The sequence below is a fragment of the Salarias fasciatus genome, unplaced genomic scaffold (genome assembly GCF_902148845.1).
Source record: "Salarias fasciatus unplaced genomic scaffold, fSalaFa1.1, whole genome shotgun sequence".
Classification (NCBI taxonomy): Eukaryota; Metazoa; Chordata; class Actinopteri; order Blenniiformes; family Blenniidae; genus Salarias; species Salarias fasciatus.
Window position 1 is genome coordinate 284 of NW_021941269.1, and position 13302 is coordinate 13585.

General features: G+C 43.5%; 4 protein-coding genes across 4 annotated transcripts; all 4 read left to right on the top strand.

The window, feature by feature from the left end:
* The first annotated feature begins 886 nt into the window (after positions 1–886).
* Positions 887–3494, top strand: LOC115384643 (interaptin-like). The gene has a single exon (XM_030086880.1). It carries the CDS (start codon positions 978–980, stop codon positions 3492–3494), a length of 2517 nt encoding a protein of 838 aa, XP_029942740.1. The 5' UTR covers positions 887–977.
* LOC115384646 (golgin subfamily A member 6-like protein 7) lies at positions 3480–6788 on the top strand. The gene has a single exon (XM_030086884.1). The coding sequence runs from the start codon at positions 5030–5032 to the stop codon at positions 6245–6247; it is 1218 nt and encodes a 405-aa protein (XP_029942744.1). The 5' UTR covers positions 3480–5029; the 3' UTR covers positions 6248–6788.
* A 573-nt stretch (positions 6789–7361) lies between these two features.
* On the top strand, positions 7362–10458 carry LOC115384644 (interaptin-like). Its single transcript, XM_030086881.1, has one exon. It carries the CDS (start codon positions 7400–7402, stop codon positions 10454–10456), a length of 3057 nt encoding a protein of 1018 aa, XP_029942741.1. The 5' UTR covers positions 7362–7399; the 3' UTR covers positions 10457–10458.
* Positions 10361–13042, top strand: LOC115384645 (interaptin-like). Its single transcript, XM_030086882.1, has one exon. The coding sequence runs from the start codon at positions 10534–10536 to the stop codon at positions 12391–12393; it is 1860 nt and encodes a 619-aa protein (XP_029942742.1). The 5' UTR covers positions 10361–10533; the 3' UTR covers positions 12394–13042.
* Positions 13043–13302: the final 260 nt, after the last annotated feature.

The window sequence follows — 13302 nt, forward strand, 5'->3', positions numbered from 1 at the left end:
AGGAGACGATGCAACCAGTCAAAGGACACAACAGGTTGACTTGGAAAAGAAGATCTAGAGATGCAAAGAGTACAGCTTGAACAAGACAGACTAAATCTGGATCAAATGGCTGACAGGATGAAGAAAGACAAACAGGACATGGAGGTACTGATGGATGACATCCACAAGCAAACTGTCTTGATGGAACAAAGAGAAAAGAAGAGATCAAAGAGGAAAAGGACCAGATGGAAAAGACAAGAAGTGAGCTCCAAACAAAGACAGAACATGTCAACAGTTTGTTGGATGAGATCAACAGGGAGAAAGCTACCCTCAAGGAGCTGTCCCTCCAGGTTCAATCAGAACGACAAAGACTTGATGCTGTGGTGAAGGAGATTTTCTTGAAAGAAAAAGCGCTGGATGATCAGCTCAGGGAGGCCAGCAGACAGACCCAAGAGCTGCAAACCATGAAGAACAAGGTGCTTGCAGAAAGAGATGAACTCCAAACTCTGAGGAACAATGTTGCCTGGAAGAACCAAGAGGCGGAAGCTGCCCAGAAAGCCATCAATGAAGAGAAAGAAGAGCTGAGCCAGAAGAAATCTGACATTGATCAAGAAATACAAAAGCTTCGGAATGACAGAGACCAACTGGAAGAACAAGGAGCTGAGCTCCAGAGGAGAGAGAATCAAGTCAGGAATGAAATGCAGTCAGTCCAGACGATGATATTGACACTTCAGCGTCTGGGCAAGAAGACATTGGAGGATGTGAAGAAGAAAATGGACAATTTGAACCAGGACATGGACAAACTTTATGTTTGCAGAATGAATTGGAACAACAGATCGCAGATGCTGATGGCAAGAAAATACTTGTGGAGAACTACAATGAATCATAAAGAGCCTCTGGGAAGATTTGGCAAATGTCTCCTCAAGGATTTGACCGAAGGAGACGATGCAACCAGTCAAAGGACACAACAGGTTGACTTGGAAAAGCAAGATCTAGAGATGCAAAGAGTACAGCTTGAACAAGACAGACTAAATCTGGATCAAATGGCTGACAGGATGAAGAAAGACAAACAGGACATGGAGGTACTGATGGATGACATCCACAAGCAAACTGTCTTGATGGAACAAGAAAAAGAAGAGATCAAAGAGGAAAAGGACCAGATGGAAAAGACAAGAAGTGAGCTCCAAACAAAGACAGAACATGTCAACAGTTTGTTGGATGAGATCAACAGGGAGAAAGCTACCCTCAAGGAGCTGTCCCTCCAGGTTCAATCAGAACGACAAAGACTTGATGCTGTGGTGAAGGAGATTTTCTTGAAAGAAAAAGCGCTGGATGATCAGCTCAGGGAGGCCAGCAGACAGACCCAAGAGCTGCAAACCATGAAGAACAAGGTGCTTGCAGAAAGAGATGAACTCCAAACTCTGAGGAACAATGTTGCCTGGAAGAACCAAGAGGCGGAAGCTGCCCAGAAAGCCATCAATGAAGAGAAAGAAGAGCTGAGCCAGAAGAAATCTGACATTGATCAAGAAATACAAAAGCTTCTGAATGACAGAGACCAACTGGAAGAACAAGGAGCTGAGCTCCAGAGGAGAGAGAATCAAGTCAGGAATGAAATGCAGTCAGTCCAGACGATGATATTGACACTTCAGCGTCTGGGCAAGAAGACATTGGAGGATGTGAAGAAGAAAATGGACAATTTGAACCAGGACATGGACAAAACTTTACGTTTGCAGAATGAATTGGAACAACAGATCGCAGATGCTGATGGCAAGAAAATACTTGTGGAGAACTACAATGAAATCATAAAGAGCCTCTGGGAAGATTTGGCAAATGTCTCCTCAAGGATTTTGACCGAAGGAGACGATGCAACCAGTCAAAGGACACAACAGGTTGACTTGGAAAAGCAAGATCTAGAGATGCAAAGAGTACAGCTTGAACAAGACAGACTAAATCTGGATCAAATGGCTGACAGGATGAAGAAAGACAAACAGGACATGGAGGTACTGATGGATGACATCCACAAGCAAACTGTCTTGATGGAACAAGAGAAAGAAGAGATCAAGATCAAAAGGACCAGATGGAAAAGACAAGAAGTGAGCTCCAAACAAAGACAGAACATGTCAACAGTTTGTTGGATGAGATCAACAGGGGAGAAAGCTACCCTCAAGGAGCTGTCCCTCCAGGTTCAATCAGAACGACAAAGACTTGATGCTGTGGTGAAGGAGATTTTCTTGAAAGAAAAAGCGCTGGATGATCAGCTCAGGGAGGCCAGCAGACAGACCCAAGAGCTGCAAACCATGAAGAACAAGATGCTTGCAGAAAGAGATGAACTCCAAACTCTGAGGAACAATGTTGCCTGGAAGAACCAAGAGGCGGAAGCTGCCCAGAAAGCCATCAATGAAGAGAAAGAAGAGCTGAGCCAGAAGAAATCTGACATTGATCAAGAAATACAAAAGCTTCTGAATGACAGAGACCAACTGGAAGAACAAGGAGCTGAGCTCCAGAGGAGAGAGAATCAAGTCAGGAATGAAATGCAGTCAGTCCAGACGATGATATTGACACTTCAGCGTCTGGGCAAGAAGACATTGGAGGATGTGAAGAAGAAAATGGACAATTTGAACCAGGACATGGACAAAACTTTACGTTTGCAGAATGAATTGGAACAACAGATCGCAGATGCTGATGGCAAGAAAATACTTGTGGAGAACTACAATGAAATCATAAAGAGCCTCTGGGAAGATTTGGCAAATGTCTCCTCAAGGATTTTGACCGAAGGAGACGATGCAACCAGTCAAAGGACACAACAGGTTGACTTGGAAAAGCAAGATCTAGAGATGCAAAGAGTACAGCTTGAACAAGACAGACTAAATCTGGATCAAATGGCTGACAGGATGAAGAAAGACAAACAGGACATGGAGGTACTGATGGATGACATCCACAAGCAAACTGTCTTGATGGAACAAGAGAAAGAAGAGATCAAAGAGGAAAAGGACCAGATGGAAAAGACAAGAAGTGAGCTCCAAACAAAGACAGAACATGTCAACAGTTTGTTGGATGAGATCAACAGGGAGAAAGCTACCCTCAAGGAGCTGTCCCTCCAGGTTCAATCAGAACGACAAAGACTTGATGCTGTGGTGAAGGAGATTTTCTTGAAAGAAAAAGCGCTGGATGATCAGCTCAGGGAGGCCAGCAGACAGACCCAAGAGCTGCAAACCATGAAGAACAAGGTGCTTGCAGAAAGAGATGAACTCCAAACTCTGAGGAACAATGTTGCCTGGAAGAACCAAGAGGCGGAAGCTGCCCAGAAAGCCATCAATGAAGAGAAAGAAGAGCTGAGCCAGAAGAAATCTGACATTGATCAAGAAATACAAAAGCTTCTGAATGACAGAGACCAACTGGAAGAACAAGGAGCTGAGCTCCAGAGGAGAGAGAATCAAGTCAGGAATGAAATGCAGTCAGTCCAGACGATGATATTGACACTTCAGCGTCTGGGCAGAAGACATTGGAGGATGTGAAGAAGAAAATGGACAATTTGAACCAGGACATGGACAAAACTTTACGTTTGCAGAATGAATTGGAACAACAGATCGCAGATGCTGATGGCAAGAAAATACTTGTGGAGAACTACAATGAAATCATAAAGAGCCTCTGGGAAGATTTGGCAAATGTCTCCTCAAGGATTTTGACCGAAGGAGACGATGCAACCAGTCAAAGGACACAACAGGTTGACTTGGAAAAGCAAGATCTAGAGATGCAAAGAGTACAGCTTGAACAAGACAGACTAAATCTGGATCAAATGGCTGACAGGATGAAGAAAGACAAACAGGACATGGAGGTACTGATGGATGACATCCACAAGCAAACTGTCTTGATGGAACAAGAGAAAGAAGAGATCAAAGAGGAAAAGGACCAGATGGAAAAGACAAGAAGTGAGCTCCAAACAAAGACAGAACATGTCAACAGTTTGTTGGATGAGATCAACAGGGAGAAAGCTACCTCAAGGAGCTGTCCCTCCAGGTTCAATCAGAACGACAAAGACTTGATGCTGTGGTGAAGGAGATTTTCTTGAAAGAAAAAGCGCTGGATGATCAGCTCAGGGAGGCCAGCAGACAGACCCAAGAGCTGCAAACCATGAAGAACAAGGTGCTTGCAGAAAGAGATGAACTCCAAACTCTGAGGAACAATGTTGCCTGGAAGAACCAAGAGGCGGAAGCTGCCCAGAAAGCCATCAATGAAGAGAAAGAAGAGCTGAGCCAGAAGAAATCTGACATTGATCAAGAAATACAAAAGCTTCTGAATGACAGAGACCAACTGGAAGAACAAGGAGCTGAGCTCCAGAGGAGAGAGAATCAAGTCAGGAATGAAATGCAGTCAGTCCAGACGATGATATTGACACTTCAGCGTCTGGGCAAGAAGACATTGGAGGATGTGAAGAAGAAAATGGACAATTTGAACCAGGACATGGACAAAACTTTACGTTTGCAGAATGAATTGGAACAACAGATCGCAGATGCTGATGGCAAGAAAATACTTGTGGAGAACTACAATGAAATCATAAAGAGCCTCTGGGAAGATTTGGCAAATGTCTCCTCAAGGATTTTGACCGAAGGAGACGATGCAACCAGTCAAAGGACACAACAGGTTGACTTGGAAAAGCAAGATCTAGAGATGCAAAGAGTACAGCTTGAACAAGACAGACTAAATCTGGATCAAATGGCTGACAGGATGAAGAAAGACAAACAGGACATGGAGGTACTGATGGATGACATCCACAAGCAAACTGTCTTGATGGAACAAGAGAAAGAAGAGATCAAAGATCAAAAGGACCAGATGGAAAAGACAAGAAGTGAGCTCCAAACAAAGACAGAACATGTCAACAGTTTGTTGGATGAGATCAACAGGGAGAAAGCTACCCTCAAGGAGCTGTCCCTCCAGGTTCAATCAGAACGACAAAGACTTGATGCTGTGGTGAAGGAGATTTTCTTGAAAGAAAAAAGCGCTGGATGATCAGCTCAGGGAGGCCAGCAGACAGACCCAAGAGCTGCAAACCATGAAGAACAAGGTGCTTGCAGAAAGAGATGAACTCCAAACTCTGAGGAACAATGTTGCCTGGAAGAACCAAGAGGCGGAAGCTGCCCAGAAAGCCATCAATGAAGAGAAAGAAGAGCTGAGCCAGAAGAAATCTGACATTGATCAAGAAATACAAAAGCTTCTGAATGACAGAGACCAACTGGAAGAACAAGGAGCTGAGCTCCAGAGGAGAGAGAATCAAGTCAGGAATGAAATGCAGTCAGTCCAGACGATGATATTGACACTTCAGCGTCTGGGCAAGAAGACATTGGAGGATGTGAAGAAGAAAATGGACAATTTGAACCAGGACATGGACAAAACTTTACGTTTGCAGAATGAATTGGAACAACAGATCGCAGATGCTGATGGCAAGAAAATACTTGTGGAGAACTACAATGAAATCATAAAGAGCCTCTGGGAAGATTTGGCAAATGTCTCCTCAAGGATTTTGACCGAAGGAGACGATGCAACCAGTCAAAGGACACAACAGGTTGACTTGGAAAAGCAAGATCTAGAGATGCAAAGAGTACAGCTTGAACAAGACAGACTAAATCTGGATCAAATGGCTGACAGGATGAAGAAAGACAAACAGGACATGGAGGTACTGATGGATGACATCCACAAGCAAACTGTCTTGATGGAACAAGAGAAAGAAGAGATCAAAGAGGAAAAGGACCAGATGGAAAAGACAAGAAGTGAGCTCCAAACAAAGACAGAACATGTCAACAGTTTGTTGGATGAGATCAACAGGGAGAAAGCTACCCTCAAGGAGCTGTCCCTCCAGGTTCAATCAGAACGACAAAGACTTGATGCTGTGGTGAAGGAGATTTTCTTGAAAGAAAAAGCGCTGGATGATCAGCTCAGGGAGGCCAGCAGACAGACCCAAGAGCTGCAAACCATGAAGAACAAGGTGCTTGCAGAAAGAGATGAACTCCAAACTCTGAGGAACAATGTTGCCTGGAAGAACCAAGAGGCGGAAGCTGCCCAGAAAGCCATCAATGAAGAGAAAGAAGAGCTGAGCCAGAAGAAATCTGACATTGATCAAGAAATACAAAAGCTTCTGAATGACAGAGACCAACTGGAAGAACAAGGAGCTGAGCTCCAGAGGAGAGAGAATCAAGTCAGGAATGAAATGCAGTCAGTCCAGACGATGATATTGACACTTCAGCGTCTGGGCAAGAAGACATGGAGGATGTGAAGAAGAAAATGGACAATTTGAACCAGGACATGGACAAAACTTTACGTTTGCAGAATGAATTGGAACAACAGATCGCAGATGCTGATGGCAAGAAAATACTTGTGGAGAACTACAATGAAATCATAAAGAGCCTCTGGGAAGATTTGGCAAATGTCTCCTCAAGGATTTGACCGAAGGAGACGATGCAACCAGTCAAAGGACACAACAGGTTGACTTGGAAAAGCAAGATCTAGAGATGCAAAGAGTACAGCTTGAACAAGACAGACTAAATCTGGATCAAATGGCTGACAGGATGAAGAAAGACAAACAGGACATGGAGGTACTGATGGATGACATCCACAAGCAAACTGTCTTGATGGAACAAGAGAAAGAAGAGATCAAAGAGGAAAAGGACCAGATGGAAAAGACAAGAAGTGAGCTCCAAACAAAGACAGAACATGTCAACAGTTTGTTGGATGAGATCAACAGGGAGAAAGCTACCCTCAAGGAGCTGTCCCTCCAGGTTCAATCAGAACGACAAAGACTTGATGCTGTGGTGAAGGAGATTTTCTTGAAAGAAAAAGCGCTGGATGATCAGCTCAGGGAGGCCAGCAGACAGACCCAAGAGCTGCAAACCATGAAGAACAAGGTGCTTGCAGAAAGAGATGAACTCCAAACTCTGAGGAACAATGTTGCCTGGAAGAACCAAGAGGCGGAAGCTGCCCAGAAAGCCATCAATGAAGAGAAAGAAGAGCTGAGCCAGAAGAAATCTGACATTGATCAAGAAATACAAAAGCTTCTGAATGACAGAGACCAACTGGAAGAACAAGGAGCTGAGCTCCAGAGGAGAGAGAATCAAGTCAGGAATGAAATGCAGTCAGTCCAGACGATGATATTGACACTTCAGCGTCTGGGCAAGAAGACATTGGAGGATGTGAAGAAGAAAATGGACAATTTGAACCAGGACATGGACAAAACTTTACGTTTGCAGAATGAATTGGAACAACAGATCGCAGATGCTGATGGCAAGAAAATACTTGTGGAGAACTACAATGAAATCATAAAGAGCCTCTGGGAAGATTTGGCAAATGTCTCCTCAAGGATTTTGACCGAAGGAGACGATGCAACCAGTCAAAGGACACAACAGGTTGACTTGGAAAGCAAGATCTAGAGATGCAAAGAGTACAGCTTGAACAAGACAGACTAAATCTGGATCAAATGGCTGACAGGATGAAGAAAGACAAACAGGACATGGAGGTACTGATGGATGACATCCACAAGCAAACTGTCTTGATGGAACAAGAGAAAGAAGAGATCAAAGATCAAAAGGACCAGATGGAAAAGACAAGAAGTGAGCTCCAAACAAAGACAGAACATGTCAACAGTTTGTTGGATGAGATCAACAGGGAGAAAGCTACCCTCAAGGAGCTGTCCCTCCAGGTTCAATCAGAACGACAAAGACTTGATGCTGTGGTGAAGGAGATTTTCTTGAAAGAAAAAGCGCTGGATGATCAGCTCAGGGAGGCCAGCAGACAGACCCAAGAGCTGCAAACCATGAAGAACAAGATGCTTGCAGAAAGAGATGAACTCCAAACTCTGAGGAACAATGTTGCCTGGAAGAACCAAGAGGCGGAAGCTGCCCAGAAAGCCATCAATGAAGAGAAAGAAGAGCTGAGCCAGAAGAAATCTGACATTGATCAAGAAATACAAAAGCTTCGGAATGACAGAGACCAACTGGAAGAACAAGGAGCTGAGCTCCAGAGGAGAGAGAATCAAGTCAGGAATGAAATGCAGTCAGTCCAGACGATGATATTGACACTTCAGCGTCTGGGCAAGAAGACATTGGAGGATGTGAAGAAGAAAATGGACAATTTGAACCAGGACATGGACAAAACTTTACGTTTGCAGAATGAATTGGAACAACAGATCGCAGATGCTGATGGCAAGAAAATACTTGTGGAGAACTACAATGAAATCATAAAGAGCCTCTGGGAAGATTTGGCAAATGTCTCCTCAAGGATTTTGACCGAAGGAGACGATGCAACCAGTCAAAGGACACAACAGGTTGACTTGGAAAAGCAAGATCTAGAGATGCAAAGAGTACAGCTTGAACAAGACAGACTAAATCTGGATCAAATGGCTGACAGGATGAAGAAAGACAAACAGGACATGGAGGTACTGATGGATGACATCCACAAGCAAACTGTCTTGATGGAACAAGAGAAAGAAGAGATCAAAGATCAAAAGGACCAGATGGAAAAGACAAGAAGTGAGCTCCAAACAAAGACAGAACATGTCAACAGTTTGTTGGATGAGATCAACAGGGAGAAAGCTACCCTCAAGGAGCTGTCCCTCCAGGTTCAATCAGAACGACAAAGACTTGATGCTGTGGTGAAGGAGATTTTCTTGAAAGAAAAAGCGCTGGATGATCAGCTCAGGGAGGCCAGCAGACAGACCCAAGAGCTGCAAACCATGAAGAACAAGATGCTTGCAGAAAGAGATGAACTCCAAACTCTGAGGAACAATGTTGCCTGGAAGAACCAAGAGGCGGAAGCTGCCCAGAAAGCCATCAATGAAGAGAAAGAAGAGCTGAGCCAGAAGAAATCTGACATTGATCAAGAAATACAAAAGCTTCTGAATGACAGAGACCAACTGGAAGAACAAGGAGCTGAGCTCCAGAGGAGAGAGAATCAAGTCAGGAATGAAATGCAGTCAGTCCAGACGATGATATTGACACTTCAGCGTCTGGGCAAGAAGACATTGGAGGATGTGAAGAAGAAAATGGACAATTTGAACCAGGACATGGACAAAACTTTACGTTTGCAGAATGAATTGGAACAACAGATCGCAGATGCTGATGGCAAGAAAATACTTGTGGAGAACTACAATGAAATCATAAAGAGCCTCTGGGAAGATTTGGCAAATGTCTCCTCAAGGATTTTGACCGAAGGAGACGATGCAACCAGTCAAAGGACACAACAGGTTGACTTGGAAAAGCAAGATCTAGAGATGCAAAGAGTACAGCTTGAACAAGACAGACTAAATCTGGATCAAATGGCTGACAGGATGAAGAAAGACAAACAGGACATGGAGGTACTGATGGATGACATCCACAAGCAAACTGTCTTGATGGAACAAGAGAAAGAAGAGATCAAAGAGGAAAAGGACCAGATGGAAAAGACAAGAAGTGAGCTCCAAACAAAGACAGAACATGTCAACAGTTTGTTGGATGAGATCAACAGGGAGAAAGCTACCCTCAAGGAGCTGTCCCTCCAGGTTCAATCAGAACGACAAAGACTTGATGCTGTGGTGAAGGAGATTTTCTTGAAAGAAAAAGCGCTGGATGATCAGCTCAGGGAGGCCAGCAGACAGACCCAAGAGCTGCAAACCATGAAGAACAAGATGCTTGCAGAAAGAGATGAACTCCAAACTCTGAGGAACAATGTTGCCTGGAAGAACCAAGAGGCGGAAGCTGCCCAGAAAGCCATCAATGAAGAGAAAGAAGAGCTGAGCCAGAAGAAATCTGACATTGATCAAGAAATACAAAAGCTTCTGAATGACAGAGACCAACTGGAAGAACAAGGAGCTGAGCTCCAGAGGAGAGAGAATCAAGTCAGGAATGAAATGCAGTCAGTCCAGACGATGATATTGACACTTCAGCGTCTGGGCAAGAAGACATTGGAGGATGTGAAGAAGAAAATGGACAATTTGAACCAGGACATGGACAAAACTTTACGTTTGCAGAATGAATTGGAACAACAGATCGCAGATGCTGATGGCAAGAAAATACTTGTGGAGAACTACAATGAAATCATAAAGAGCCTCTGGGAAGATTTGGCAAATGTCTCCTCAAGGATTTTGACCGAAGGAGACGATGCAACCAGTCAAAGGACACAACAGGTTGACTTGGAAAAGCAAGATCTAGAGATGCAAAGAGTACAGCTTGAACAAGACAGACTAAATCTGGATCAAATGGCTGACAGGATGAAGAAAGACAAACAGGACATGGAGGTACTGATGGATGACATCCACAAGCAAACTGTCTTGATGGAACAAGAGAAAGAAGAGATCAAAGATCAAAAGGACCAGATGGAAAAGACAAGAAGTGAGCTCCAACAAAGACAGAACATGTCAACAGTTTGTTGGATGAGATCAACAGGGAGAAAGCTACCCTCAAGGAGCTGTCCCTCCAGGTTCAATCAGAACGACAAAGACTTGATGCTGTGGTGAAGGAGATTTTCTTGAAAGAAAAAGCGCTGGATGATCAGCTCAGGGAGGCCAGCAGACAGACCCAAGAGCTGCAAACCATGAAGAACAAGATGCTTGCAGAAAGAGATGAACTCCAAACTCTGAGGAACAATGTTGCCTGGAAGAACCAAGAGGCGGAAGCTGCCCAGAAAGCCATCAATGAAGAGAAAGAAGAGCTGAGCCAGAAGAAATCTGACATTGATCAAGAAATACAAAAGCTTCTGAATGACAGAGACCAACTGGAAGAACAAGGAGCTGAGCTCCAGAGGAGAGAGAATCAAGTCAGGAATGAAATGCAGTCAGTCCAGACGATGATATTGACACTTCAGCGTCTGGGCAAGAAGACATTGGAGGATGTGAAGAAGAAAATGGACAATTTGAACCAGGACATGGACAAAACTTTACGTTTGCAGAATGAATTGGAACAACAGATCGCAGATGCTGATGGCAAGAAAATACTTGTGGAGAACTACAATGAAATCATAAAGAGCCTCTGGGAAGATTTGGCAAATGTCTCCTCAAGGATTTTGACCGAAGGAGACGATGCAACCAGTCAAAGGACACAACAGGTTGACTTGGAAAAGCAAGATCTTGAGATGCAAAGAGTACAGCTTGAACAAGACAAACTAAATCTGGATCAAATGGCTGACAGGATGAAGAAAGACAAACAGGACATGGAGGTACTGGTGGATGACATCCACAAGCAAACGGTCATCCTTGTTGAGGAAAACAATGAGTCTGAAAATCTTTTAACAATGGATGTTGTCCTGAGCGATGACATTCGTCAACATTCTGTTTCTGCCATCGAAGAAAATGAGCCATGTTTTGAAAATGACAACGCTCCTGATGATGAGCGCAAAGTTTTGTCCTCCAAAACTGGGAGGATGGAAATACAGCCCCATCCCTTGACACCTACACATGACCTGCAGCCAACTATGATAAACTTCCTTGGTTGTTTTACATCTAATGTGAAACAGTTACATCAAAAAATAAATCAAATCCTCAATGTAAGTGAGGACATTGTCAAAGAGAGAAGTGAATCAATGTCTCACCTCATGTCAAGGTTTGCGTCGGTGCTCAATCTAATGGAAAAGCTAACATTTGAAATAAATTGTTGTCATGATGTCATCAAACAACAAAAGAGTGATATTGAGAGAAGACAATGTGACAAAGCCATACAGACTGATGTTGTGGTGACAGACTTGTTTCCCAGTCCAGGTGTTGAAAAACACAGTTCAGATCGTCTGGAACGCAAGCTTCAGTTTTTTGATCGTCAACAGCAGAGTCTTCTTTTAGTATCAGAAAATAAAAAATTGGAAGATGCACTGAAATTTCAAGCATCCCAGACATCAGCAGAAGATGAAGCTTCAGATCAAGACATGTCGAAGAGGCATCTCTTACGCAAAATGTGGAAGAACACCAACATGGAGCGACAGGAGATCAACCAGATGAAGAGCAGAGGCCTGGAAATGAGAAACAACTTGGAGGAACGACTGAAGGTGATCAATCATTCTGTTCGGAGAACCTTATTACATAAAGAAAATACAGTCGGGGGAAAATCAAGCCTGGACGAAATTCCACACAAAGACATAGAACAAGGTCACAAGCAACCCAGTGAAAAATACAGTGAGCTCCAGCAGCTCAAACTCATTTTGCTCAGTGACATCGAGAAACTCCACATCAGGGAAAAACTGTCTCGGACAATAACAACATGCGACCAAGCTAATCAAACTGTGCTGGGTGATATCAGCATGACAAGTACAAGAGCAGAGCAAGCCCAGAGCTTGACCTCTGACCCCATCAGCAGAGAGGAGATCAGGGCAGAAGACAGTGCTGAAGGGACAGCTGCTGGTTTCCTCTGTCAGCTCTGCAATTACTGCTGCTCTACCTGCTGCAAGCAACGACACCTGAAGAAGTGACGCCTGGCGTTTTGGTTGTTTCCACTCTCATGCCCACATTTAACTTCAACTCGTACAACTGTGATGTTTTTGTGTCCTGGAAGTTCTCCAGAAGACTTATTTCCTCCAGTTCACCCTCAGCCTGACACAAACTGATGCTTTTGAATTCCAACTCTTCTTCTGACCGGCACGCAGCATGAAGGGCTTGTAATTTGACAGCAGCCTCATCATCAGGCCAGGAGCTTTGATAACTGTTCTGATGAACTGTGATGTTTGGGACAAATATTAGACAGAATATACAAACATTTTTGTTTTTCCTAAACTCTAACTGCTTGTAAATATTTTCAGCTTGCCTAGTCTATATCCCACCATGATTTATTTTTAGTTTACAGTTGAATTTTCATATTTGAAGTAATAACCTCCTTTGTGTTCATTATATATACGTTTCAGAATAAACTCTGCCAAGCTCTTTATCTGTATTGTTGCTGACTGACTAATTATGAGCTAGTTTTGAAGTATATTACTTGTTAATTTTAGTTTTTGCAGAAGCAGATTAGAAATTGTGTGCAAAAAATAGAAGAGTCCATGCAATTCAATGCTTGATGTGAAAAAGATCAAATTCCTTGTTGAATAAAACTTTCTTCAATTAAAAATAAAAATAATAAACCAACTTTTTTTTTCTTGTACAGACATGCATATGGTCGCATTGCTGGTATGAAATTCCCATTGCTACCATTTAGGCCTCTATTTGGACGGTGCAGCGTAGCACTGTTATTTTCAACAGGCGCAACACGGGATGCTGGCCGGTCTGCTGCGGTGGGCCAAGTTGGGTGTGGCCTCCACCAGGCTGAGGTGTTGACAGGTTCAGCTTAGTGTGGTGACAACTTAGTGCCAAAACAGGAGCACAAGGCGCTGAAAGCTCCCATCTCC

Bases quoted from the DNA above. Each gene is read 5' to 3' on its own strand.
- LOC115384643 (XM_030086880.1), top strand. From the start codon at position 978: ATGCAAAGAGTACAGCTTGAACAAGACAGACTAAATCTGGATCAAATG.
- LOC115384646 (XM_030086884.1), top strand. From the start codon at position 5,030: ATGAAGAACAAGGTGCTTGCAGAAAGAGATGAACTCCAAACTCTGAGG.
- LOC115384644 (XM_030086881.1), top strand. From the start codon at position 7,400: ATGCAAAGAGTACAGCTTGAACAAGACAGACTAAATCTGGATCAAATG.
- LOC115384645 (XM_030086882.1), top strand. From the start codon at position 10,534: ATGAAGAACAAGATGCTTGCAGAAAGAGATGAACTCCAAACTCTGAGG.